The sequence below is a fragment of the Dermacentor variabilis genome, unplaced genomic scaffold, assembly GCF_050947875.1.
Source record: "Dermacentor variabilis isolate Ectoservices unplaced genomic scaffold, ASM5094787v1 scaffold_12, whole genome shotgun sequence".
NCBI lineage: Eukaryota > Metazoa > Arthropoda > Arachnida > Ixodida > Ixodidae > Dermacentor > Dermacentor variabilis.
This window is the reverse complement of record NW_027460280.1, coordinates 61005049-61031188: the sequence shown is the minus strand read 5'-3', so window position 1 is coordinate 61031188 and position 26140 is coordinate 61005049. Positions and strand designations below refer to the sequence as shown.

Genomic DNA, 26140 nt, shown 5'->3' with positions numbered 1-26140 from the left:
ACAAATTTAGAGGATAAGACCAGTTTCGAAATATCCATTCCCAAAGTGTGCGATGAACGGCATTGGCTTGCCAGTTATTTTTATGCTTCAGTGCATAAGAAGGCGTTTTGTTAAAAAAGGCAAGTGGAACAACGATGCATTTTTTAGCTCAAGTTTGAGGGTACGTATTTCTAAATTGATGTCATCCTCAGAATTTGGTCTATGTGCATGACCGGCAGCAATTCGTAAATGGCAACGTTTGCCGTATAGTAGTTAGTGACAACATAATTAGTGAAGTTTTGTAAATATGAGTTTCGATTTGTTCGGAAAGTGAACCCGCCTCGTCGAGCAATCCGCTTCAAGCATTATAATTAGTCTTCAGTCTAAAAAGAAAAAAAAAGAACAATAACAGCACACACTCACGCATACCTGGTAATTGGCCCGTTTCTTACGTTAACTGCCATTTTGGCAAAAGAATTTACTTAGCCATAGCGTGAGGCATGAGCTCAACGACAGACGTTAAATAGTTAAATCAAATCGTGAAAGCAAATCCTAATTGTTTTTCGATTTTCTTTTTCTTGAATACTGCTGCTCGGAATACAGAGAACCGTACTTATTTTTATAATATATCTAAATCGTTCCACCAGAGCCGCAAAATGAATGGGAAAGTTATCAATAAACTATGCACATATGCCCACGAACGGAATGACATATCCAATCAAAATGATATAGAAATTGTGCACCCAGCAGCCCGTGATGCAGTGAAAATGAAGTGCGTGTCAGTGACAAGTAACGATGACTTCAAGATTCTTTGCTTAATTTTCCTCGCTTGAAACAAGTTTACACGAAGAAAACTTCCCGTACAGAGCATCAACAAAATGTCCTTGAAATCACCATAAGAAATATCTTTGTTTGCGGTAATGAACAATTCACGATCAGAGAAAGCAAATTTCCTTGGTTTCGTATTTTTTGCCCAGGAGTGTTTTATGTTTACTGGCTCTAGAACATTTCCAACAGTTGGCTATTGCATCAAGAAAGTATGTGGCGCTGTTGCGGTGTTCGCAAAAGAATAATCAGTTAAAAAGACCGAGTATATAAATACTGCGGTTTCTTGTATTACTTGGTCGCCAAAAACAATGGAAAAATGAAGTAATAAAGTTCATTGAACGACATCAAGTGTTAGAAAGTAGTGGTTATACAATGTAGAAAAAAGAGCATAATTATTGACGCAAAAATTCATTTAAATGATTTTTTTTGCAACTCTAGCTTTCGCTGTTGACGGACAAATGCACAGGGTGTTAAAAAAGTCGACATTTTTTTTTTTTGCGGTGAAAATATGTTGAACGAAAGCTTTTCGCATCAAAGTAAACAACCATGATTTTCCTTGCTGCTTTCTTCTTTTTTTTAATCCCTGAGTTCAGACATAACACCTGGTACATTTGATGGGATTACTCAAATTTGTAACCTGTTTGTGTCTGTAGAAAATATGCACATTTTACAGCCGAACAAGTTGGTCAAAAGTGCCCTTCAACAACAACAACAACAACAACAACAACAACGACGACGACGACGACGACGACAACAACAATAATAATAATAATAATATTGTTAATGATAAATAAAAAGAAAAAAGTGCATATAAAGCTCAAGTGATACTGCTAGAATAATCACAGGGCAAGCGCTCTTGCGATCGCATTGGCGTAAGCAAGTGTCGCTCACAATTAAGTTCCTTTTTCTAAGCTCTTCGGGCTTGTTTAAGTGTTGTCATTGGTTTAAATTTAGCATGCTTGTACGACGGCGCTCAGCTGCAATAAAACGAGGTCGCTTTAACGAGAGTGAAAAAGAAAGAAATAAATAAAGGAAGAAATAAAGAAAGAAAGAAAAAAGGAAAGAAAGAACGGAAAAAAGGTATTTGATGCTGGGAATGAAAACTGATGAGGTGGCTAAGGGCTACTGCAAAGCTCTACGCTCTGTCTAAGCGTCTCGGTTCAGTGTAGCGGTAGCTACGGGCGGCATATAGCAACAACATGGACGGCAATCAGAAAGGCTCGTCCATAATACTCCCGTGCCTGACGCCAGCCGAACCGAACGGTCATTGAATGATTAGCGGCATACGATGGAGCGATCCCTGTGTCTCTCTTTCTTTCTTTCTTCTTCTTTTTTTTTCTGTTACGACCGGTGACTTTTGCTGCGCCGAGCGGAGTTGGTGAGACGAAGTAAAAGCTACTATGTGACCGCGCTCTTGGAGCAACCGACGTAGTGTCTGCTGCTAGCACTGATGTCGCCATATCGTGAGTTGTCTTTGGTGCTGCTCGCAGAATGCCGCTGCCTCCCGATGTCTGGCTGCCGGAACCCGGGGCTGCCGCGAGCCCTGTTGTACGGCTTCAACGCGCTCTGGTGTCTGCTGGTCGTGGCGTCCGTGGGCCTGGGATCGGCGTTGCACCAGGGCTACTACTTCATCAGCATCGCCTGCGTCGTGCTCATCGTGGCCACTTGCGGTGCCTACAACATCCACCGGACGTGCACCGAGCAGAACCGCCAGCAGCCGATGGACGTCACTTGCCGCGGCCCGCCGCCGTCCTACGAGGAGGCCATGATTGGACAGACCGACGAGCCGCCCGACTACGCGGAAGTGGTGCGCATGCTCCGACTGGCGAAGCAGCCGCTGCAGAGCAGCACCGCGGAGTCGCAGCACCTGCTCTCCTGCGAGCAGCACTCGCTCGCTGTCCAAGCCGAGAAGTAGCGGTGGGGAAGGTGAACTGCAGTGCCTGACTCGGTTGGTGTGCTCATGCGTGTGGCCCTCGACGGAGCTGGCTCCGTCCTCGAAAACACGCATTCGGCGGGCGATGACGAGCCGTGCGCAACGTTGACCGTTGAAAAAAATGGGGCTTCTCGGAAGCGGTGAGCCAACACAACGGACACCCGGAAGAGAAACGCGAAGGACAGAGGGCACCGAACGAATCCGTACACATTCTGTGTGCTCCATGTGTGTTTTTATTTGTTTCTTTACACTAATCGCGCAACGCTATCAAGCGCATTTCATGTGTTCGGTTCTTGCCCCACCCGCCCCCTTACTCCTCAACCCACCGCCCTCTCAAGTACACGGATTTCAGCGACATTTAAGTCTAAGGAAGAGTTTCACCCATCTTTCAGCCGCTCCCCTAATTTTAGGAGGTAAAATGCGCCAGTTTGCTTTCACGGGTGAAGTCAGCTGATCTTCTTCATTCAGAACGTAACGAACAGTTCATATACCCTCTAACTGAAGGGAAACACAAGGGTAGTGAACTTTACAGCTAGTATGCCAGCGACCGAATGTTGCATTTCCCTAACCCGTCTGAGACTGTCGTAAAAAGCCCGTCGCATACTTCCTCTCTCTTGCCTTTCCAAAACGGAGTAAAAGTACAAAACAGAGTCTTCGATGTTGCGTGTAAATATAGATATGTTGCGGATTCTCGAGTTATCGAGAAAGTGGCAGTAATATCCACTCGTCAATGTGAGATGGTCATGGTGCCAAAGGGCAGCTGTAAAGGTAATGCTCCTCGAGAGAAGTCTCTTGATTCTACAGCATTTGCACCGTACGAGTCGCAGTGCTCCATGTTTCACCGCTCAAAACAGCACGCCTAAAGTAGTGCAATAACAAGCACACATATTTTAGAGTCAGTGAATTTTGAGTACACCCTTGTATAGTGTGTTTGCTGCTCGCCAATGGCTTTCAATAGCACTTCAGTGTAGTCCGATAGTGAGTTTTTTGTGCCATGCAAATGGAGATGCTCTGTGATAGAAGTTAATCAGCGGTTCGTATTCAGTAGTGCGTAGCAATGTCTAATACATGCATGATGAGAGAGCCGGTCGGCAAAAATCTATTTTAAATATATATAAGAAACCCTATAAGAAGTAATGGACACCACGAGCTGGCATGTACAGCGCAGAATGTAACGGCTAATTCTACTCGTGCTCGAGGAATCAACCTTGCTGCTCTCAACAAACCGCCATCTCGCTTCTTCCGTTCCTTCCGAGGTCGCTCCCAAACAAACACGCAGAGCCAGAAAGTGAAATTTTCACGCATTCAGGCAAATGCACTTTTAGAAACGGAACTTTCTTTGGCCAATCGATAAAGCAGCGCTCAAAGCAACCGACCATTTGTTGGCGTTCCTGCTTCCGCCAATGACCATGGTCGTATTCGTGGCTGATGACGTGTGTAAAGAGAGAGAAAAAAGAGGGAGAGAGAAAGCGGGCCGGTATAGCGCGTGTTCTCGGACCACCAGGTAAATCACGCTTAGGCGGGATAATAGAAGCCAAGAAGTGGCATTGCGTGCCCTTGTGAGAACTATTTTTTTTTCTGTAGTTTACATTGCATCGCCTCGTTAGCACTCAAGTATACCTCATTTAGCCCATAGGCCCTGCATTTCCAGATAGGAACACAGAAAAAGAAAGAAAGACCAGTAATTTTTTAGGCCGGTGTGAAAGAACAGTATTTAACCAGCGCGAAGGTCTGACACCAATTCGTGTACCAGATTTTAAGCGCCCGTATAGGAAAAACATCCGCAGATTTCCGCGGAAACTATTGCTGTCTTCGGCTGGTCGTTTCTGAGCACTCTGGAGCGCTCTCGCGAGCGGCGTTGTCTTCGGCTGGTTGAAAGAGGGTGCGCGCCCTGCGTTCGGCTGGTTCTTCTCGAGTGCTCTCCTCTATCTTGGAGCGCTCTGAGGCGCTCCGAGCCCTGTCGTCGGAGCAGTAATCGAGATTGAAACGTCATCGCAGCGCCGCGTCGCTGCTGTTGGCGACGGCCCACCGTAACCTTGGCAACCTAGGCCACTGCATGCTGGCGTCTCGACGAACGTTCGTCCCGCCGGCACATCCGCCGGTTTTTCGGGCAGCGCCGGGAGCTTTGGATAGGCGAAACATCGGACGTTGGAAGTAGTCACGTGGTTTCGCATCAGCAATTTCCTCCTCCGAGAGCGAGTCGCACATTAGGCTTGCGCGCTTGTCCCATACCTTTGAGCTCGGGAAACGACCGATCTACCCGACTCTGCTTCGGGGCATACAGGCGACCAGTCGAAGATACCATATGTGTTCCTGATGGCGTTTCCGACTCATGCTTCTACCGAGTCCAGGGTCTGCTGCGTGGTCCGATTAACCTGGTCAGTTCTCAGAACCCAAAGAGGAAATTCGCGGCTATTTTCTTTGACAGATATCCAGGCAGTTGCAGTGTCTTTACCGCGACTTGCGGTTTCGGCTTCAGTAGCCGCTAGACAGTGAGCAGGTTCAGCGTCCCGCGCAGATGACGTGTTCTGTGCGACCACGCTTCGCGTTTTGTCATTTTGAAACGTTGCTTGCACCTCCACGGGTCGGTACTGCAGGCTGTTTTGCGTCTAACCGTGTAGGTGCCAGGGATGCTTTTGAAAAGTTCTCAAGTAAATTTGTAAATGATTGGCAGGATTATTTCGTGCGACTGCATGCTTGCCCGCTTTATCGTGAACTGCGATTTTGTAAAAGCTGGAGAATAACAAGGCATATTTCCGTATAATTGTTATCGAAGCGGAGTAGTTTGCGATTTCGCCGATTAGCTGTTATACGATGTGCCGTTACTGTTTAGTGAATGCACTGCTTGAGTGGATTGAAAATTTTCTGTTTCGAGCAAGACAGTTCTCAAGTGCCCACATGTTAAATTTGCATTAAGAGCGTCAGTAAAATATTCTCAAAGCCGTTAGAAAAAAAAACTTTAACATGTTGTTGTTTATTAAATGAGATCCTGGAAACATTTTGGCAACCCGACAAGCTGGCTCTCCCAAACATTAAAAAAATATGCCTCATCGGATAAAAAATGTTAAAATAAGTCATAAGCAAAGGTCTTTCACATGCATCTCATTTACAGAATCATCATTTCTCATGCATTTGCATATTCATGCTAGCTTTCAGAGTGCTGTGAGCGTTAATCACTCACGTCGTGCAGCTCATGAATGATATAACTAAGCAAAGCGAGCATTGCGCCACCTTTTCTTGCTCCATAGGTTACAATGCACGGAAGTTTTTGGCGAATTTTCAGTTACCTGAAGTAGATGAGCTGAATGTTCGTGTAAAAAGCTACAGCCATTGACAGCGAAGTCAGTCGGGCAATCGTATGCTTTATGTTTTATATATGTTTTGTTTATTCTTTTCCTTTTTTGAATAACTTATTCGGTTATTCAACTGCAATACTCTCTTGGTCAGTCCTGTATTGTAAATAAAAATAAAATAAAGGGTAACTCCATGAATGTGCCCCGCTTCTCAGTTCGTCTATGAATTATTTCAAGCGTCACAAACATATTACGTATGAACAATTGTCTCGCAAATGAAGAGAAATATTGTAGCTCACATTGTAGCCAACGGTTTTTACGTCCGTATTTTTCATCTAACAAGCAACTATGATAGCAACTTGAATAAATGTTCTAGTAAACACCAGAGTTTAATTTTAATTTTTAAGCTGCAGATCCTAAAGAACAGGAACCACAGGAAGGAAGTCGGCGGCATGGACCCGCCCACTTGTACCCCTTATTATGATCCCTTATTTCCCCTGCTTCAGACATATATGGGCAATCACTTCTGTATATCGATAAACAACAGAACGAACAAATAAACATTCAGCTCTCTATGGTGAATTAAATTGCCTTGTGAAGCTGTGTCCTCTGTATATATGACTCTGCACGTGCTTGGATGTTCCCAACATTGGGAACATCTATTTGTGTAGGTTCCAGATAGGCCTGTAGAAAAATTAGGCAGCAGAACTGTATACGTATATAGCTACCATTTAGGCATAGCGGACAACTTCTTGATTATATTGTTTGAATACAGCGTGCAGAGAGGAACTGCTATGGACTAATGTAATGGCGCAGTGAGGGTCCAATACCATTGAGAGAGTGGGCGATACTTGCGTCCCAAAAACAATTGCCTACCTGTTAGTTTTTTCGGTGAGAAACGTTGCACTGTAACATTTCTCCAACGAATTCGGAAGGGATTAAGCCGTTATCGTACCTGCGTCTGAAAGATTGTAGTTCTGGTGAAAGAGACTTCGATAGGCCCTGAAACGACGTCTTTTCTTTACATGAGGATGTGGTTAGGTGATGGCAGATGGAAGGGGCACAAGCTGCTTTTCGTTGCGAGATTAAAAGAAACCTGGCCACTATATTGTAGCGTACCACTGAGAAATCTTGGGACATGATGCGCAGTGATAAAAGAAAAGAGAAAGGGCAAATACAGGAAGGTTTGGCCCGGCCCGTTTTCTACCCTGTATGGGTGGAGTGGAAGGAGGTGTGCAAATGACGAGTCCAACAACAGTATTACACGCAACAGTGACTGTGTAACAGGTTCTCATGTAAGCTGCATAATTACATATAAATTTCACAAATAACGAGCGGTGGCACGTTAAATGTGGATATAAACTGCGGCTGTGCGAGTATGCGTGTGCACCATGCCTTGGCTGAGGATTCGCGGCGTATCTGAGAGGAGCAATGCTACTTTTTATTTTATTTTTATGCATGACGAAGGCATGCGTGCTTTTTGACGTTGTTAATGTGGACGCAACGCAAGTCGTCACGTGACTTATCTTTAAAAAAAAATACATATTGCGTGTTGCATGTTACCCACACGATTTGAAGCCGAGTTCCAGCCAACTCGGCTTCAAATGTTACCAACACCATTGTGTCTGCACAACCACGTGCGGTCTACTGATGCATCCGATTTCCCACCGAAAGCACCGCCGCAAGAGGACAACTGCGCGGGGCTGCTCAAACTGGACATCTCGTTCTGCGCACGACCCAGACGAATTACGTCATCAGATGGGCATAAAAAGATGGATCGACCGGCTTCACCTTTCAGTGGACTCGGCGGCACCGTACGGCACACGATGCTGAATTTCGTGTTCTGCTTTGTACAGGTTGGTGAGAAACAATTTTGTAGTAGTCCTTTTAGAAGTAACTCTATTGGATTACTGGTGCTGCCGAGTCCCCACTGCTTGTTCCAGTGTTGTGTTGACCTATCTCGTGTTATTTTCGTGTTACTAAAGCTTAGTGGTGACATTGAAGAGAACCCAGGGCCCGACCAAGACAAACTGGATGCGATCTTAAGTACTGTTACCGCAATTAAGACATCACAACATCAGTTGGAGTCAGGTCTACTGAGTGTCCAAGTCAGGCTTACGGAAATAGAGACAAATCTTGCTTCTCTCCAGCTTTATAATGAAAAGGTTCTAAAATGCGAGGAAGCTATTAACACTATGAATCGGGAGATGGCTCGGTTAAGCAATAAATTAGAAGACCTGGAAAACAGAAGTCGCCGGAACAATTTAATCGTATACGGTCTCAAAGAGGGAGACAACGAAAGCCCGGCAATTTTGGAAAAACGCGTGATGCATGACATTTTCAAAGACATTCTTGCAGTTGAAGTTAAATCTATTGAACGGATTCATCGTATCGGCAAGAAACGTACTGCACGTGAACGCCCAGTAATCCTTCGTTTTTTCGATTTCACTGAGAAAATGTCTGTTCTTCGAAACTGTTCCAAGTTGCAAGGTGAACAGATATCAATCTCGGAAGACTTCTCACCAGCAGTACGGGAAATGCGCCGGAAACTATGGCATTCATCCCAAGAAAATCGTACCAGAGGAGACACGGTCAAGCTTATATTTGATAAACTGAGGATAAACAGCGATCTGTATGCCTGGGATAGCACTGAAAATAAGAGGACACTCGTGAAGCGCGAAAGCCGTATGACTTATGAAAACAGTCACTCGAGCTCGTGACAAAATTCACCTCAACTATCGCTATTATGTTTGAATGCAAGAAGCGTTGTCAACAAAACCGAAAAATTAGAAGAAATAGTGCTGGTATACAGCCCCGATATAATTGTCATCACTGAAACCTGGTTACATCCCCACATTGACGATCCAGAGGTGCTTCCCAATTCCTATTCCATCGTTCGTTTCGACCGCGATGGCTATTAAAGAAGGCTTATCATTTAAGAAAGACGAAGGAATACCCAATCACGAGAGTGTGTGGTGCAGTATCACTATCAATGGAATGTCTGTGTTTGTTGGCGGCATATACCGACGACCAAATGCGCCAACTGACTATCTTGCTGAATTGCACGACTTTCTGAGCCGTAAAATTAACGAGCGTACTAAGCTAATCTTAGTCGGAGACTTCAACTTAACTGGGATTGACTGGGGAAATCTGACAATTGGTGGAAACGAGCACAATAGTTGTGAAATGCTTCTGAATATTATGTTTAGTTTTTCTTTAACTCAGCTTGTTAGGGAGCCAACGCGTATACAAGGGCAAGCAAGCTCCATTCTTGATCTTGCTTTCGTTTCCAAGACGCTAAACCCTGATATCAGTATCGAAAATGGAATCTCGGACCACAAAATGCTTTTACTTACTTTTGATAACCTAAGTTTCAGTCCCAACCAAATCACCAGTATATCTCGTATATCTGTCAAGGATTACAGCAGGGCAGACGATGTCAGTGTTATTGATTACATTGAAATAATGCTAGATAATCTTTTACAGTCGGGATTTCAAAACTCGAATGACTTATGGTTAAAGCTGAAACGAATAGTAGCGTACTGTGAAGAAAAATTTATCCCATCAATAAAAAAACGAGTAAACAGGAAGACACCTTGGATTACACGCAGTATTATCCACCTCAAAAGAAAGTTACAAAGAATGCGTAAAAAGAAAACCAACGTCGATGCTATAAATGCTCTTTCGCAAATGCTCAGAGCAGAAATTTCTTCAGCAAGAAGCAATTTCTTCACAAATACGCTGACCAATTTTATGACACACGAGCCAAGAAAGTTCTGGCGTTACCTGGCAAAACCGGGGGCGTCTATCGACCAAATGGAAATAGACGGAGCCATTACGGATAACGCAAACTGTATTGCGAACGCCTTTAATCACTATTTCCAGTCTGTGTTCACCCGTGCTTCTACATCAGAGTAAGCGGAATACCACTCCCGCATGCCTGACCTTGTCATAACAGAATGCGGCATTCTTAACTTACTGCTACAGCTTGATGAAAAGAAATCGCCTGGGCCCGACGGATTGCCCAATGCTTTTCTAAAACGATACGCGCAACAGCTGTCTCCCCTTCTTCAAAAAATTTTTTCCGCATCCATGGCAACAGCAACCGTGCCCACCGACTGGCTTTGTGCGAAAGTGGTCCCAGTGTTCAAAAAAAAATGGGAATAGGCTCTTGGTAAGCACGTACAGGCCTATATCACTAACTAGCTCTTGCTGCAAATTAATGGAGCATGTAATTAACAAAGCAGTCATAACTTACCTGGAAAGCAACAAGCTTTTATATGTAAACCAGCACGGCTTTAGGAAGGGGCTATCAACAGTCACGCAATTACTTGAAATTACACATGACTTCGCGGCTGCTATTAACTCTGGTTTGCAAGTGGATGCAGTGTTCGTAGACTTTGCAAAGGCTTTTGATTCTGTCCCACATTGTAAATTAATAGAGAAGCTTAAAATGATTGGTATTAATTCAAACATAGTTTCCTGGATTGAAGCTTACCTCTCGGGCCGTACTCAATACGTAGAAATAAAAAATGCCAAATCAATTAGCCTAGACGTTTGCTCTGGTGTTCCACAGGGATCAGTATTAGGACCTACACTTTTTTTAATCTATATAAATGACATTTTTTCCTGTGTCACTCCAGATGTTGTACTGAGATTATTTGCAGACGACTGCGTTGTGTACACTACCGTTCGTTCACAAGATGACCAAAATAATCTGCACTTAACACTAACTAACATTTAGCACAATTTTATTTTCTGGCGACTTCTTTCTGCCAGGCAAGGATGATGATTATGATCGGCCTACCCCATGGAATTTGGAGGCAGCACCCCCAATAGGTGTCGCTACAATAAGAACTCAGTAATATTTCAAGGTTTGGTTGACTAAACTTATAATACGAGCACTAGCTGGAGAACACGTCGCGTGATATTTTCGGAAAAGCTGGGACCGACATCACGTTTGTGCACTTGTAATTTCAGGCGTAGTCGAGTTGCTGTATCATATAAAAACTCTTTGCTTGTTCGTGGAATACAAAACATGCGACTTCTCCAACGCCTTCTTGGCTAATGCACATGCTCATTTATGAAGCACCCAGCAATAGCGTACAGTACACATATGCCGTACCTGTTACAGACAGGAAATAACATGTAGCGATCACACCACACTTGCAGTGTCAATGAATTTTCTACGGAAAAGCGTAGGTATTGCGCTCGGCGACTTCTACAATAGGAAGATGCGCCATGAACAGCTTTCGAGATGCTCTAGGACTGGACTACTTGGCCTAGTTGGTTTGACATTATATCTTGCAAAGGGGAGCGTGTTTCCTGTCTAGGTCTCCTTTTTTTCCGCAATACTTCTCCGCTACTTTTTCCAAGATATAATTTCGAGATGCACTTCTGGTCAGTGAACATAGGACTATTGTTTTATGTTGAAGAGAGTTCAGAAACAAGCGCTACGACGTAGCAAAGAGGCAAAAGGCATGAGACGACGATTGGCTGTGAAGGACAGACGGTCGCTTTTACTCCATAAAAGAAACGGCGTTCGTGTAACCCCTGTGGGACTGCTGCCGTGGCTTCTCGGAGTCACGCTGCGGCAGTATGCCACTTTCGGCCCTGGCAGCGGAGCCATGCCTGACTTCAGTCTCGTGCTGCGCCAGCGGCGAGTAGACGACGCTCGGGAACGGGTCACTGGAGCTGCGCTCGTGCACCGGGTGTCGGCCCATGACCCAGGTGGCCACGAGAGCCGTGGCGCAGAGCAGCAGCACGGCCGGCAGGATGAGCACCGAGCCCACGAGCCAGCTGGTGGCGGCCGACACGGCAACGCCCGACGCCATCATGAACACTGTCAGGAACAGCATGAACGTCATGAGCACGTTCAGGTACGATAAGCGGACGGTGCCGCCGTCGTGCCGAAGCTCCAAATGGCTCGTGGAGAACCTGGACATGGCATTGCATCTCGTACGGACATCGCATCGCAGATATAACGCTCACTGCACGCAGCGACGCACAGTGAAGAGCGCATGCATGCCGGTTTCGGACAGTCTTCGTCCGCTTCCGCTGATTTGCCCTCTAAGCGCAGAGACGGCAATCGGTGCGTTAACTAACACGACGCTGGGGTTACATTCTTTGAATGTATTTGCGTGGTTACGACCACTCAGACGGTTCCAACAAAATCCGGCAAAATTAAAAAAAGAAACAATCTAAGTACTATCGGTCTGCTGGTTCGAAGCAGTTACGACTGGCACTGCAGTGCAGATACGGGGACTCGGCAAAGTTCCGCTGTAGCGTAGACAGCCTGTAGCCGCTTACAGTCAATAGGTATTTAGTTCAGACATGCTGTAAACAAGTTGCGCATCGACGAAATTCCAGCCGTTACAGTGTGTTCTTCCAAAACAAACCCAAGTCGTTATCCTCCCCTAGCGTGGATTACGTATACCTGTCTTCCAGTTCCGCATGAGCAGACGCTTGTTGCCTGTTTGCTTTGACCATGTGGAAGGAGCTCGGCGTTTGGACGGGATATCATCAAACACTTGAGTTGACGTCATGCTTTTATTATTCTGCAAGAAAAAAACACCTTTTTGAGACCTCTTGTCTCCAATTAACAATAAAGGAAATATTACTGTCGCTCCATCGTCTGTATAGAGAAGCGAGCTGCGAGCAAAAATTTAGAAGACATCACTTTTGTAGATGATCTCACGCAACGCAATTTCTGCTGTGGGATGAGAAATAATAGAACATGTCTTCGATACGCTACATATTCTCGAGCAGTTAACGTACAGGTCGCCAATGAAGAGAGCAGTAAAACAGTGCAGTGAAAGCCTGCATCAAACATCTGGTATGGTGTGGCCCTCTTCCGGTTGCTGCTGCGTCAATGGGCGGCTAACTGGCTCCATATCTCACCTTTGTGTGAAAATTATGTACCGCAAACAGTGCGAGAGAACCTCTTGCTTACAACGACATTGAGTCCCAGTCAACGCAGATGATTCAGCAGCGCCGGTGAATGCAGGTAGTAGGGAACCATTTTTATCGGGAGCATCTATGTTGATGACGATGGTGGCATCCTTTTTCAAAGAGCGCGCATTCACTGAGGCAAATAAAGAAGCTTTGTGTTGGGGAAAATAAATGAACAAGGCATCTCTAAAATGTAAGTCAGCATACGCGTAAATATTCGCTTAGTTATTTTTTTCTCCTTTTCTTTCTTACGTGTAGTATATAGCCGTAACTAGAGAATAGGGGATGATAACTGCTGACTGTGCCAGAAGAAGATGAGGAGCAAATATGCAGCAGTTTTGCGAGGTGTACTAGTTGGTCGATGTTGTGACCGCTTGTGGTGAGCTGAACGATGAACGCTTCTTTGTGTGCGTGTTAGCGCATACTGCGAGACTCTTTTCTTCTAATCTTTCAGTATCCTTTCCTTCCACTGTGCAGGGTAGCCAACGGGATTCAGCCTGGTTAACCTCCCTAACCTTCCCCTTTCTCTGAAATATTTAGAACGAGCAACAGGTGACATACAGAAAAAAAAGGGAGAGACAGCGAATTCCCTTTTGTAGGAGTCAGTTGTTGCAATATATAAGTTCTTCGAAATAGGATGCGCTTCAAAAACCACAAAGTGTTCTGTCTCTTTTTTTAAAATCTAAGTGATTACTTGTTCTGTGAAAAGGCACCCGTCATCAAAAATGATTTTAACGGCTTGAATGCTGGTATATCGTGCTGGTAAGTCTGTGCATCGAAAAGTTTGCGTGAGCGCCGAAAGATGTAACCCTTTCGCGTCCTATAGTGGATCAAAGTGCTGTGAGAAAATCACCATTGGGTGCTCATGAAAAAAAAACACAAATTCAACACTTTACAGGGAGACATGGGTTGGACGTAATTCCAAGTGTGGGAGGCTCAGTGCCAAATCTGCTTTGTAAAACGACCGAGGAATATGAACGGAAACCGATGGCTGGCTAGGTGATTTAGGTACGTGTACAGAAAAAAAAAATTATAGTGACGTTTCACTTCGCGAACGCGGGTTCCGCGGAAGCGTGTGGGGGCTGTTCCCTTTTTGTGCATTTACCCGGATTGTCGCAAGCCGCCTAGCACGTTCTTCGGGAGTCTCCTGGCCATGCCGAGCCCGCGCCTTTTGCCGGCCTTGTTGAGCTCGTGCCTGACGCTCGCCGACAACTTCGGGGTCCGTCGACTTGCGCTAGGTCTGCCACCGCTTGCGTTGCTACTCCGTCCTTCTCGCTCGGCGCTAGGCCTCTCGATGGCCAAACGAACCCGGTACATCCATAGCGCACACAGAGCCCGTAGCAGCTGCCAGGGGAGGTGAACGGGGTGAACCCAACGCGCCTCCGACTACTCCAATCTTCTACCGGACGACATATACTTTCTAAACTTCAGGTTAACATTCCTGCTAATCATAACTCCCTAAAAACCCTTCCCATGGCAATTCGTCAAACGCTACGCATTCGACCGCTTCCCCGTAACATGCGCCCCGACCAAAACCGTGAGCGACGAAAAGCCAGAGCAGCAGCCCTTCATAAACGATACGGCGATGAACAGAATGCAATATGGGTAGATGCTGCATGTGATCAGCACGGAGCCACAGCGGTTGCTTACACACCGAACACCCCTCCCTTAATACAGGAACTACCCCCGGGAACAGACTCAGAGGAGGCGGAAGAGATCGCTATAGCGCTAGCGCTCGGCAGCTCCAATGCTACCTACATCTTGAGTGATTCTAAAACTGCACTGCTAAATTATGCTAGGGGCAGAGTTCACCCTGCCACCCTCCACATACTGACCCAGAACCCTCCCTTCTCCCGCAGCGCTGAGCTCATCTGGGTGCCCACGCACTCGGGAAACCCTGGCAATGAGGCCGCCGATTCTTTAGCCCGAGGGTCGAGAAACCGGGCACAGGCGGACCTCATGGGGGGTTTCTCGAGGGTGCGTGCGTGCACCTTCGCTGACTTCATCGCGAATGCTCGTGCCGAGAGGCAAATATACCTCCCCCCCCCCCCCCCCACTCTTCCCTCACTACCAGGGAGCAACACCTATGGCGCCGCCTGCAAACGCGCACGCTACCTACTCCATCCCTCCTATCCCATTACCGACCCATCCCCCCTTCTTGCCCTCTGTGCAATGCGCCGAAAGCAAACCTCACCCATATACTCCTGGCCTGCCCGGCTTCTCCTCCCCCCGGCGGGCCGGTACCACACCAAACCTGGGAGGACTAGGAGACCTCACTACGCTCCACAGACCCGGCAAGGCAGAAGATCGCCGCCAACCGGGCTGCCAGCGTCATGGACATGTTAAACATGAACGTTTGAGTGCAGTGGGGTCGTGCGGGGACCCAGGGGGCCTGGGAGGTCCCAAATTCCTTTGCAAAATAAAGTTTTCTCCTCCTCCTCCACTCCTCCGCGACGCCCCGTCTCCGCCGCGCGCTCATCCGTACCTTCCAAGGCGTGTTCCTCGTCCTCCCCACCCCCCGGCGCTCTCTTCCTCCGGTGCTCGCTTCCCTCTCCAAGCTCGGCGGCTTCCGATTTATTCTCGCCGATTTCACACACGGGGCATGTACGTTTGCGCGTAAAAAAGAAAAGCGGTGACTCTGAGTAGTATCGCACCAATCTGGTAGAAAGCGTCAGAGAAAAGGAGAAACCGCTCAATGTACAGGCGACATGTAGAGGAAGCCAGCCATTCAAACATATCGAAGAACGCAGAATGATATTATATGGGAAAAATTTTATGGCAGTTCAAAGGGCAGTGTCGTACTGTTCGAAGCCAGATCAGGGTGTATGAGAACGCCGAAGCTATAAGAGAAAATTTCCAGATCCAGTCCCTTCGTGAATAGCATGCGGAAATAGCCATTGAGCGTGCTCAGTTAGAATCATCACAGCATCTGTCCAGCATTAAATGCGAAGAATCGAAGTATGAAACGAAAGCAAACTTTCTATTTAGAATAATTTTTAGCCTAGTGTATCAAGGTATTTAAATGTGAAGGTATGCCACAAAGGTAAAAGTTGTCAACCACTTTAGCACACGCTAAAGAGGACGAAGGCGAAAGCCTGCGCGCTCACGAGAGATTCATTACATTACTTGACATTTTCATTCGAATGCGTTGTCACTTCCTATTCCTTGTTTTCTCCCACCAAAGATCGTGGGTTCGAGTGTCTTAATCAACTCTACCTTAATTACCGCTGTCTAATATCGCCACTATTAACACAAAAGGTCGTGGGTTCGAGTGTTTTAACTCTATGTTGAAAAACTGTGCCTTAATTACCTTCGCCTAATTAATACCGAAGGTAGTGAGTTCGACTCTCGACCTTCATGATGCCAATTGGAATACGACTTCGAGATGTGGCCGGTTCGCCCATATATCCAAGCATGTACGACTCCTACTAAAAGTCGTGGGTTTGAGTGTCTTAATTAACTATATTTTAATTAACTGTCACTTAATTCACTCCGCCTTAGTGAACAGCAAATGTAATGGGCTCGAATCTCGAACTTCACGATGACAATTCGAATCAAACTTGGACAGGCCGCTTCGCCCATATCTCCATGTTCGTTCATGGCTTCGAGTTCCTTAACTTCGCCTTAATTAACACCAAAAGTCGTGGTTTCGACTCCTACCGATGGTCGAGAGCTCGACTCCCGCCAAAGGCCATGGTTTCAAGTAACTTAATTACCTCTATCTTAATTAACTTTGCCTTAACACCAAAGGTCGTGGGTTCGACTTCTACCAAAGGTCGAGGGTTCGACTCCTAGCAAAGGTATGGGTTCGAGCGCCTCAATTGACTATACCTTAATTGTCTGCGTCTAATTAACGTCGCCTTAAAGGGACACTAAAGGTTACCAGAAAGTCAAGTTAAAGTGGTAGAGCAATGTTCTAGAACGTCTAAGGCGTCAATATAATCGCGAACAGAGCTTTAGTAACCGAGAAATTGAGGTAAATGCATGACACGATTTGAGACCCCCCAGCGACATTCCGGTACTAGCCCGATGACGAAAGCACTCCTCATAATTTGTGTTACTAATACCCAACTACTCGTATTGAAAATATCATTTCATTTGATTATAAGACGGAAGAAAATGCTACTTGTCTACGTCTATTCGATTCTAAGAAAAAAATAACATTTTGACGTTACCCTTCTGTAGTATGGGTGGTCGAAAGGTTCCGTTTCCGCTCGACACTGCGCGCTCGACTCTGCGCCGCGCACGCTTTGGAGTTTCAGTAGTTTCGTTATCGCGTCGTGCTGTGCGGGTTCTGCTGGCTCGCGAAACTTTCATTGCGAACAAGCAGTGAGAATGCCACGTCCTTGTGATGTCGTGGGAAGCCCTCGTTGCTTTACCGCTCCGGAGAGCCGGTGTCGAGGCCGCCGTCGTAGTACGCAACGACGCCGGCAGCGCGAGCCCTCAGCAGCAGGTCGCGCTCGTCAGTGCTCAAATCGCTGAAGTTGAGCCCAGCATCGCGAGCCAATCTGTCGTTGTCAGGGTCCATTGCGACGAGCGTCGAAGTTTGCGTCATAGAATAAAGTACCGGCTTATGGTCGCGTGTTGCTCCATCCGCTAGCCACCATACTCCCGCTTTCGCTCTGCTGTCGGCTCTGTCTTGGCTCTGTTTCTGGCCTCGCGTTTGCGTTTTGCGCAGAAAAGCCGTAGCGCCGTCTGCGGACGCCGTTCTACTCACCGATGGCGCAACGTCACTATGAGACCATGATGTCAGTACTCCTCGATCGGAGGGCGGGCGATTTGAACTGCGCTAGAGGTACGCGGACGCTTCAGAACGAATTTTCTATTAAAACAACTGTCTCCTTGGCACGAAACATGCGATTCGAGGTTTCTGGGATGGTATTTCAACAGTCCACGTTCACTTAATAGTAACCTTTAGTGTCCCTTTAACACCAAAGGCGGCGGGTCGATTCCTCCCGAAGGTCGAGGGTTCCACTCCCATCAAAATGTTGTGGGTTCTAATTAACCTCATCTTAATTAACACCACGAGCCGTGGGTTCGACTCCCACTTAAGGTCGAGGGGTCGGCTCCCTGTGAATTTTGGTGCCATCGGATTTTTCGACCAATGAGTCATCAAGGCTTTCGCCCTAAAAAAGAACGAGCTCGGTGGAATATGTGCTACGAGTCTGTTGCAAAAAGGATGCTCATGATCATCACGGGTAGCACCAAAGCCTACACTTCATGAACTGGCATTTAAACGTACTTTGCATAAGCACCAAGCGTCATTTAGCTGCGTTCGATATCGGTTACCAATAAAGAAGACGAGATGTGTGCTGGCCTGGCACTCTATCCAAATGAGTGCACATACCATCCGTCAAAGGTGCAGCAGCAGCCACAACAACAACGACAATGAACGACGAACATCTGCGCTGCGTCTTTTCTCGTCCCCATTAATTAATTTGTGCCCATATTTTTAGAGCGCAGCTCTTAGGCATCAGTTCCTGCGGCGAGCGTCGGCGGCGTCGGTGGCGTAACCGAGCGAACGATTACAGGGAAAGATGAAAGAGTGAACGCAGAACGGTATATGAAAGACGCGAACCGCGAAGGGCGGAGACCAATAAGAGCGGTCCCTTCAGTGACTTGCGAGCGGGAAATTGGTGTCATGCAGACTCGCCCAATTCGATGCATACTCGTAACTGGTCTCAGCCGGACCGTTAGCTTCGTGCTATCGTCTGCTCGTGTCAGCTTTCGCTCGCGCTTGTTTCGCTTTTAACGCGACAGTGTTAAGGGCCCCATGTCACAGAAAATCCGGTGTCGGCGTAGGCGTCCAGCATCGGACGTCATTCCGGAAAAAATATTTTCTTTAGCACAGGCGCTCCATGTGGCGCAAGAAAGTTGCTGAACTAATTGTATTTCTGAAGCTAAAATACGTAGAAAAATCGTAAAGTACGACTTTCACACAACCTACAGTCATGATAGCTCTCGGATTGTAATTTGAATATATACCAGAAAACATAATTCTGTTACGCGAGAACTCAAAGTGCTTTTCCAGCGTTTCTACCATCCATAGACCGGCGACGGCGTCCGCCATTTGCGCCCGCCCGCTTCCTTGAAACACTTCCAGATGGCGCTTGCCTCCGCCGCATCCGGGCCCATGCAACAGGCCGCGTTTCTACCAGAAAGCACGCCTTCGTGCATAGAGTTCGCCGCGAGCGTTTCCCGGTAAATATTATAGTCACATACACTGCAGTTGCCGGAAAGCGTAAGGAGCACTCAGGGATCTTTGACTGCTATCGCGTTCCACTTTTAAAGACGAAGCTTAAGCGTCCTCCAAATTTTTTGGTTTGGTTTCGTTCGCGCTTGTTTCGATTGTCATGGTTTGAGATTGTTTTGTAATATGTGTGCGCGACGCGAATTGTGTAGTAATTTCCAAAAACCACGCGGCACCAGCAATTACTCTGAAACCTTCGAGGAGTGAAGTATAAAAGCCGACGCGCTTAACTCGCAGATCAGATTATCGACGATCGCCGACTCTGCTACACGTCTCTCTCAAATTCTTTTGCCTCAGTATATCGCGAAATGAAAGCACGTATACAGCTGCGCTTACATTTCGCATTAGGGAGTATCGTAATCGTCGGTGAATTTCTTAGCGTCCAAATATGTGCCAGATCGTCTACAAGGTCACTGCTGCCTTTGAAAAGGCAACAAATGAACTGGCCGGCCACATTTAATTGACAGGAGCGCCGGCAGCAGCCAAGTGTCCAGGACAGCGGCTTCATGCAGGATTTTCAGACTCAGTAGTCACAGTTGTACAGGTAAAATAATATGGAGTTCACACAGTACACTAATTCCCTGGCTTCAGCCATTCGCAGCCAGTGAGTTCTTCGCGTGTTTGGCGCGACCGCAGGGCGCAAGGGTATCACGTTTTGCTCGTACTCTTCACTCGCTGAAGCGTGGCGCCATCGTGTGGCTCTGTCGACACTCATGCTGTTATCAGCGATGAAATCAAGGTTGAGATAACGGTCGCATAGCTAGAGTGGAGTCGTGGGAACTCCGCTGATATCACGTATTTCATTGTAGAGTATTGATTGGTCATTGTAGAGCTATACAGCGTCCGAACAAACCAGTTAAATTTAAATTTTGTCCAACAATGTTGACTTATTGTCATTTGAGAGAAGATTTCAATTGATTGAATAATTTAACGTACCAAAGTGACGCTTGGGCTTGAGAGACTCTATTGTGTGTGTGTGGGGGGGGGGGGGTGCTTCGGAATAATTCTAACCTCCTGGGGTTCTTTAACGTGCATCCAAAGCATCATCGTACAGGAGCATTTTTGCATGCCGCCCCCAGGAGAATGCGAGCGCCGAGGCTGAGAATCGAACCCTCGACTTCGCGCTTCAGCAGTAAATCGGTAAGCTTTAGGTTGGAGCGGGTGTGCTGTAATCGAACGTAACTCACGAAGCGCTACCTTGTCCAAGTACTCAACTAATTCGTCTTGAAATAGCGCCTGAAAGTTGAGCATTATATGGTTGAAAAGCTGTGCAAAAAAAAAAAAAACGGCACGGGAAAGAACAGACAGCACTATATATGTATACCGACAGTTTATTGCGCAACCAGGATATACAGGGTGTTTCAGCTATCCCTCGCCAAGTTTAGAAAGAAAGACAGAAAACTTGGTGTGCGTTACGCAAATTCAACCAATAAAGGACTGCTATGTCACCTGCATGGTATAACACCAGGTGAACGGAATTGCGTCACGAGCACCAACTTCTCCCCGGGTGCTCGGTAGGCCAAGCCCCGGAGAAAAAATACAAACAAAAAATCGAGTAGCTGCAGTGGCAACGGTTTTGTTGATGCGCGAGGGGGGAAACGCCATTCCACTTGTCTGTTATGCGCGACGAACACACGACTTTTTCCGCAGGCGCCAAGGGAAACCAACATCACTTGCATTTTTTTTTTTCAAATTGTTTTCCTCTTTAATATCTTGTTTTCAACACCCTTCGGCTTTCAAATGACTAGTTGTACTCACAACGTGTGTGCAACGCACGTGTTGCCAGCACACTATGGCGCGCGGCTATTTTGTTTCGGCAAAACATAAGTAGGCAGAAAAATTGGATTATTTATTAAGCTTTTATTAGCAATCTATCGCACAGCAAGGCATTCAATACCCAACACAATATTGAGCTGAGTATATCATTATTCAGTACAAATGGGCGCATTCTGTACGCGATCATACATGTATAAGACAGCTTCCTACAATTTCTCATAGACAGAAAATTGCCACAGAGGACATGTTTGTTTGCTGTGCACAACACAACTCTACTGAAGTAATTTTTGTTGCAGCAGTTACTTGTGAATAATAAACGGATTATCAAGAGCAGCTGATCCACATCTCCCGCATACCAGTAAAAACAACTTCCTTTCTTTTTATTCCGTACAACGAGCATACTTGCTAGTCGAAAAAACATGCTATACCTAGTAAATTTTCTGCATAGCTCTCCTTGCGCTAATGCGCCGATAAACATTTAGCAAATTATATTGAAAATGTCTGTAGTTTTTTTTATATTTGGCTTTGTTTCGCGATACAGCAGGTCAGAGCGCTAGAGCCTCATTCAAATCCGTAACACTGCGAACAAGCTAGGTACTATTATGAAATGCCTCACGAGCATATTGCTGATGTTTCTTAAAATTTGTAATGCACTTCGTTTGTTCTATCATCATCTAGACATAACCGGCACATTTCCTAGACAATAACAACAAATAGCACCGTGTTTTCTTTATTTTTCTTTTTGTTGTCGAGAAACAGCGAGTCCAGAAGAAGCATGTGTCGATCAGCGGTTGATCTTCAGTTGAGGTAGGGCAAGTACAGAGTGATGCACAAAGGCATTATTCATTATTGAAAGCGTAACTTCGGGAGATCGAGAAATATTTTTAAAAGTAACTCAAATCGGCTGCGTTCAATGCATCAGGGCAAACTTCTCAGAACAATTCTCTTTTGTATGGTTTTCAAGACCTTCCTCTAATACGCTGAACGTACACCCGGCGACGAAATATTGCGGGGCACGAGATCTGAGAAAAAGCTGAATATATCCGCAACCTCGCAACGCAGTCTGATATTTGCATTTCGGGCCTCGACTAGAATATGCGAACAACATTGTCGTGTACGGTTTTACTGGCTAGTGCTACGGGCCGCTCGAGAATTGAATGTTTTCGGAGATCCCGTAGTCCGTAAAATTTTGTCGCCGGGTGTACATTATGCACGTTCTTTAAGAGAGCGCATAGGGTCAGTTTCGTGCGACCTGTTTGAAGTACAGGTCAAATCTCAGAGGTATGTTACGAGTTTAATCATAGGCTGGAGGTCATCCGTCATGAGAATTTCGATGTCGACACAATAAGGAGGCGAAAGCACTTGAGCTTTTCTAGAACACTCGTTTCTGGCACAGCATGCTTTCTTTATTAAGATTATAGAAACTGACCTTGTAACGTTCAACACCCGAACTCTCTCGAGTGAAGCTTGCCTAGCAAGATTCTTTGAGGAACTATCAGGCATTGTTTGGGATATCATTGACCTTAGTGAGGTTAGGACTGCTGAGGCTTATACAGTGCTGACAAATGGCCCCGTCCTCTGCTATAGAGGTCTCCCAGATAAGGAGCAGTACGGGGTAGAATTCCTAATCCATAAGGACATAGAGGGCAACATTGACGAACTATACAACATTAATGAGAGGGTAGCAGTGGTCGTAATAAAACTGAATAAAATGTATAGATTAAAAGTAGTACAAACCTATGCTCCAACCTCCGGTCACGACGATGAAGAAACAGAACAGTTTTATGAAGATGTTGAATTAGCGACGAGAAAAGTGCGAACTCAGTATACTGTAGTAATGGGCGACTTCAATGCAAATGTGGGGAAAAAGCAGGCTGGTGAACAAGCAATTGGCAACTACGGCGTTGATTCCAGGAACACTCGAGTAGAGATGCTGGTAGAATTCGCGGAAAGGAATAAGCTGCGAACAATGAACACCTTCTTCAGCAAGTGTTGGAACAAAAAGTGGACCTGAAAAAGCCCCTAATGGTGAAACATGAAATTGATTTCATAGTTTCTGCCAATCCCAGCATAGTGCAGAATGTATAAGTGTTAGGTTAGGTAAAGTGCAGTGATCATAGGTTATTGAAAGCTATATGATTCACCTCAATTTGAAAGAGAGAAAGAGTAAAATTGGTCAAGAAGAAACAGGCCAACCTAGACGAAGTAAGGGCAAAAGCAGGCCAATTCAGATCGGCACTTGCAAACAAATATGCAGCTACAGAACAGATAGATGAAGATGAGATAGAGGCAATGAACGAAACCAAACTAGGCTGGCTTAGAAGCAGCAATTGAAGTGTGAAGTGAGGCACCAAGGCAACCAGTAGGTAAGCTCTCTCAAGTAACAAAGGACCTAATATAGAAACGACACAAAATAACAGTGTCCAACTCAAGAGACCAGATAGAATTCGCGGAACAGTCAAACCTTATAAACAAGGAGAAAGTAAGGGATATTCGACATTATAATGTGATAAAGACTGAGGAAGCAGTAAAATATGGGCGCAGCCTGAAATAAGTGAGAAGAAAACTTGGCATCGGACAAACCAAGATGTATGCACTGAAAGATAAGCAGGGTAATATCATCAGCAATCTCGAAGATATAGTAAAAACAACGGAATAATTACATACTGACCTGTACAGTACCTAAACCAGCCACGATACCTATGTTCGAAGTATTAATGAACAGGTTGCAGATGCTCCTTCTTTAACTAGCGATGAAGTTAGAAGGGCCTTGCTAGACATGAAACGGGGAAAAGCGGCAGGAGAATATGGAATACCAGTCGATTTAATCAAAGATGGAGGAGACATAATACTTGGAAAACTGGCGGCCCTTTATACCAACTGCCAACGACTTCAAGGGTCCCAGAGAACTGGAAGAATTCCAACATTATACTAATCCAGAAGAAGCGAGACGTTAAAGAATTGAAAAATTCTAGGCTCATTTGCTTACTTCCAGTATTACATAAAATATTCAGCAAGATAATCTCCAACAGACTAAGGGCAACACTGGACTTTAGTCAACAAAGGGAACAGGCTGGCTTCAGGAAAGGATACTCTACAATGGATCAAATCCATGTCATTAATCAGGTTATCGAGAAATCCGCAGAGCACAATAAGCCTCTCTATGTGGCTTTCATAGATTACGAAAAAAGTATTTGATTCAGTAGAGATACCAGCAGTCATAGAGGCATTGCGTAATCAAGGAGTCAAGGACCGGTTACGTAAATACCCTGGAAAATATCTACAGAGATTCCACAGCCTCCTTAATTCTACACAATAAAAGTAGGAAGTTACCTATAAAGAAGGGGGTCAGACAAGGAGACACAATCTCTCCAATGCTATTCACTGCGTGCTTGGAAGAAGTATTCAAGCTATTAAACTGAGAAGGTTTAGGAGTGGGTATCGACGGCGAATACCTCAGCAACCTTCGGTTTGCCGATGTCATTGTTCTATTCAGCAACACTGCAGACAAGTTACAACAAATGATTGAGGACCTTAACAGGGAGCGTGTAAGAGTGGGATTGAAGATTAACATGCAGAAGACAAAAATAATGATCAATAGCAGGCCAAGGGAACAAGAGTTCAGGATCGCCAGTCAGCCTGTACAGTCTGTGAAGGAGTTCGTTTACCTAGGTCAATTACTCACAGGGGACCCTGATCACGAGAAGGAAATTTACAGAAGAATAAAATTGGGTAGGAGTGCATACGGCAGAGATACTCAGTTACTTAATGGAAGCTTACCATTATCACTAAAAAGAAAGATGTACAATCAATGCATTCTACCGGTGCTGACGTATGGGGCAGAAACTTGGAAATTAACAAAGAAGCTCGAAAACAAGTTAAGGATCGCCGAAAGAGCGATAGAACGAAGAATGTTAGGTGTAACGTTAAGAGACAGGAAGAGAGCGGTGAGGATCAGAGAGCAAACAGAGATAACCGATATTCTAATTGACATTAAGAGAAAGAAATGGAGCTGTGCAGGTAATGTAATGCGCAGGGTAGGTAACCGGTGGACCATCAGATTTACAGAATGGGTGCCAAGAGAAGGGCAGCGCAGTCGAGGATGGTAGAAGAGCAGGTGGGGTGATGACATTAAGAAATTCGCAGGCGCTAGTTGGGATCGGTTGGCGCAGGACAAGAATAATTGGAGTTCGCAGAGAGAGGCCTTCGTCCTGGAGGGGGCAGTGGACATAAAATAGGCTGATGATGATGACGAAGATTATTCGTGGCTTTGCCGAAAGAAGCCCCCCCTCCCCACCTTTTTTCATATTAATGAAACCACTGAAGTCAAAAGAGTCGAGCACGTACTTGTATAACTTTATTGAAGTAAGCTCAAGAAGATTCTAGCATCCCACGATCTGTGTATGGTATAGCCATGTAATAATTTTTAAAGAGGAGGGTGCAAGTGTGGGAGTAATGATTGTCTGCACAAAGAATATGTTGCACAACGTTTATGCAAATCTTAAAATATGCCGAAATATTTTTTTTAAAGAGAGGATAATCAGGAGACCGCCCTAAGAACTATCGGCATTATAAACAGGATGAAATATTAGTAAGAGAAATATTTCCTAATTTTAAAGCTTCAGGAGCTTCCTTTTTGCAGCCGACATTCTTTCACGCTGTTTTTTGAAATCGAGATTGACGTCATTTATGTGCAGCATAAGCCACGCATAGCAGAATAGCTGCAGTAGGTGTACGCGACGCTTATTAGATGAAAAGATTTCTTATAGTACAGTGCTGTTCAGCTTATCTTTCAGTACAGTGGAAACACCGTCCAACTGCGCGACCCCACCAACGTACTCCTGAAAACATTTCTTTATGTCCTTCCCTTCCTCTTGCGATAATGGAGTGCCACCTGGCTCTGCGAGAGTTGGTAGAACTCTGGTCTCACATGATACATCAACCTCTCCAGTGCTTCTCCCGTGGTAATCTTTCGGCAGCTCTAACTTCGCTGACTTGCGGTACCTTTGTGTATCATTTCACACTCGGTTGATGACGTCTGCGGTCTCTGGTGTGCATATTTTCCGCTTTTGGCCTCGTTGCGGTGCATGTGTAGAACCTGTAGAACACCTGCATCATTAGAACATCTTG

At 45.7% G+C, this 26140-nt stretch overlaps 1 protein-coding gene across 4 annotated transcripts in view; it reads left to right on the top strand.

Moving 5' to 3' along the window:
- LOC142566280 (uncharacterized) overlaps positions 1-6565 on the top strand; it is a 63563-nt gene extending 56998 nt beyond the window's left edge. For 3 of the 4 annotated variants that reach the window (XM_075677166.1, XM_075677168.1, XM_075677169.1), the window contains one exon: positions 2298-6564. In XM_075677166.1, coding sequence (XP_075533281.1) covers positions 2298-2722 — 425 coding nt within the window. In that variant the 3' untranslated portion in view covers positions 2723-6564. Of the gene's footprint in view, positions 1-2297 lie in introns of all 4 variants that reach the window. The other variant, XM_075677167.1, reaches the window with a different exon arrangement.
- Positions 6566-26140: the final 19575 nt, after the last annotated feature.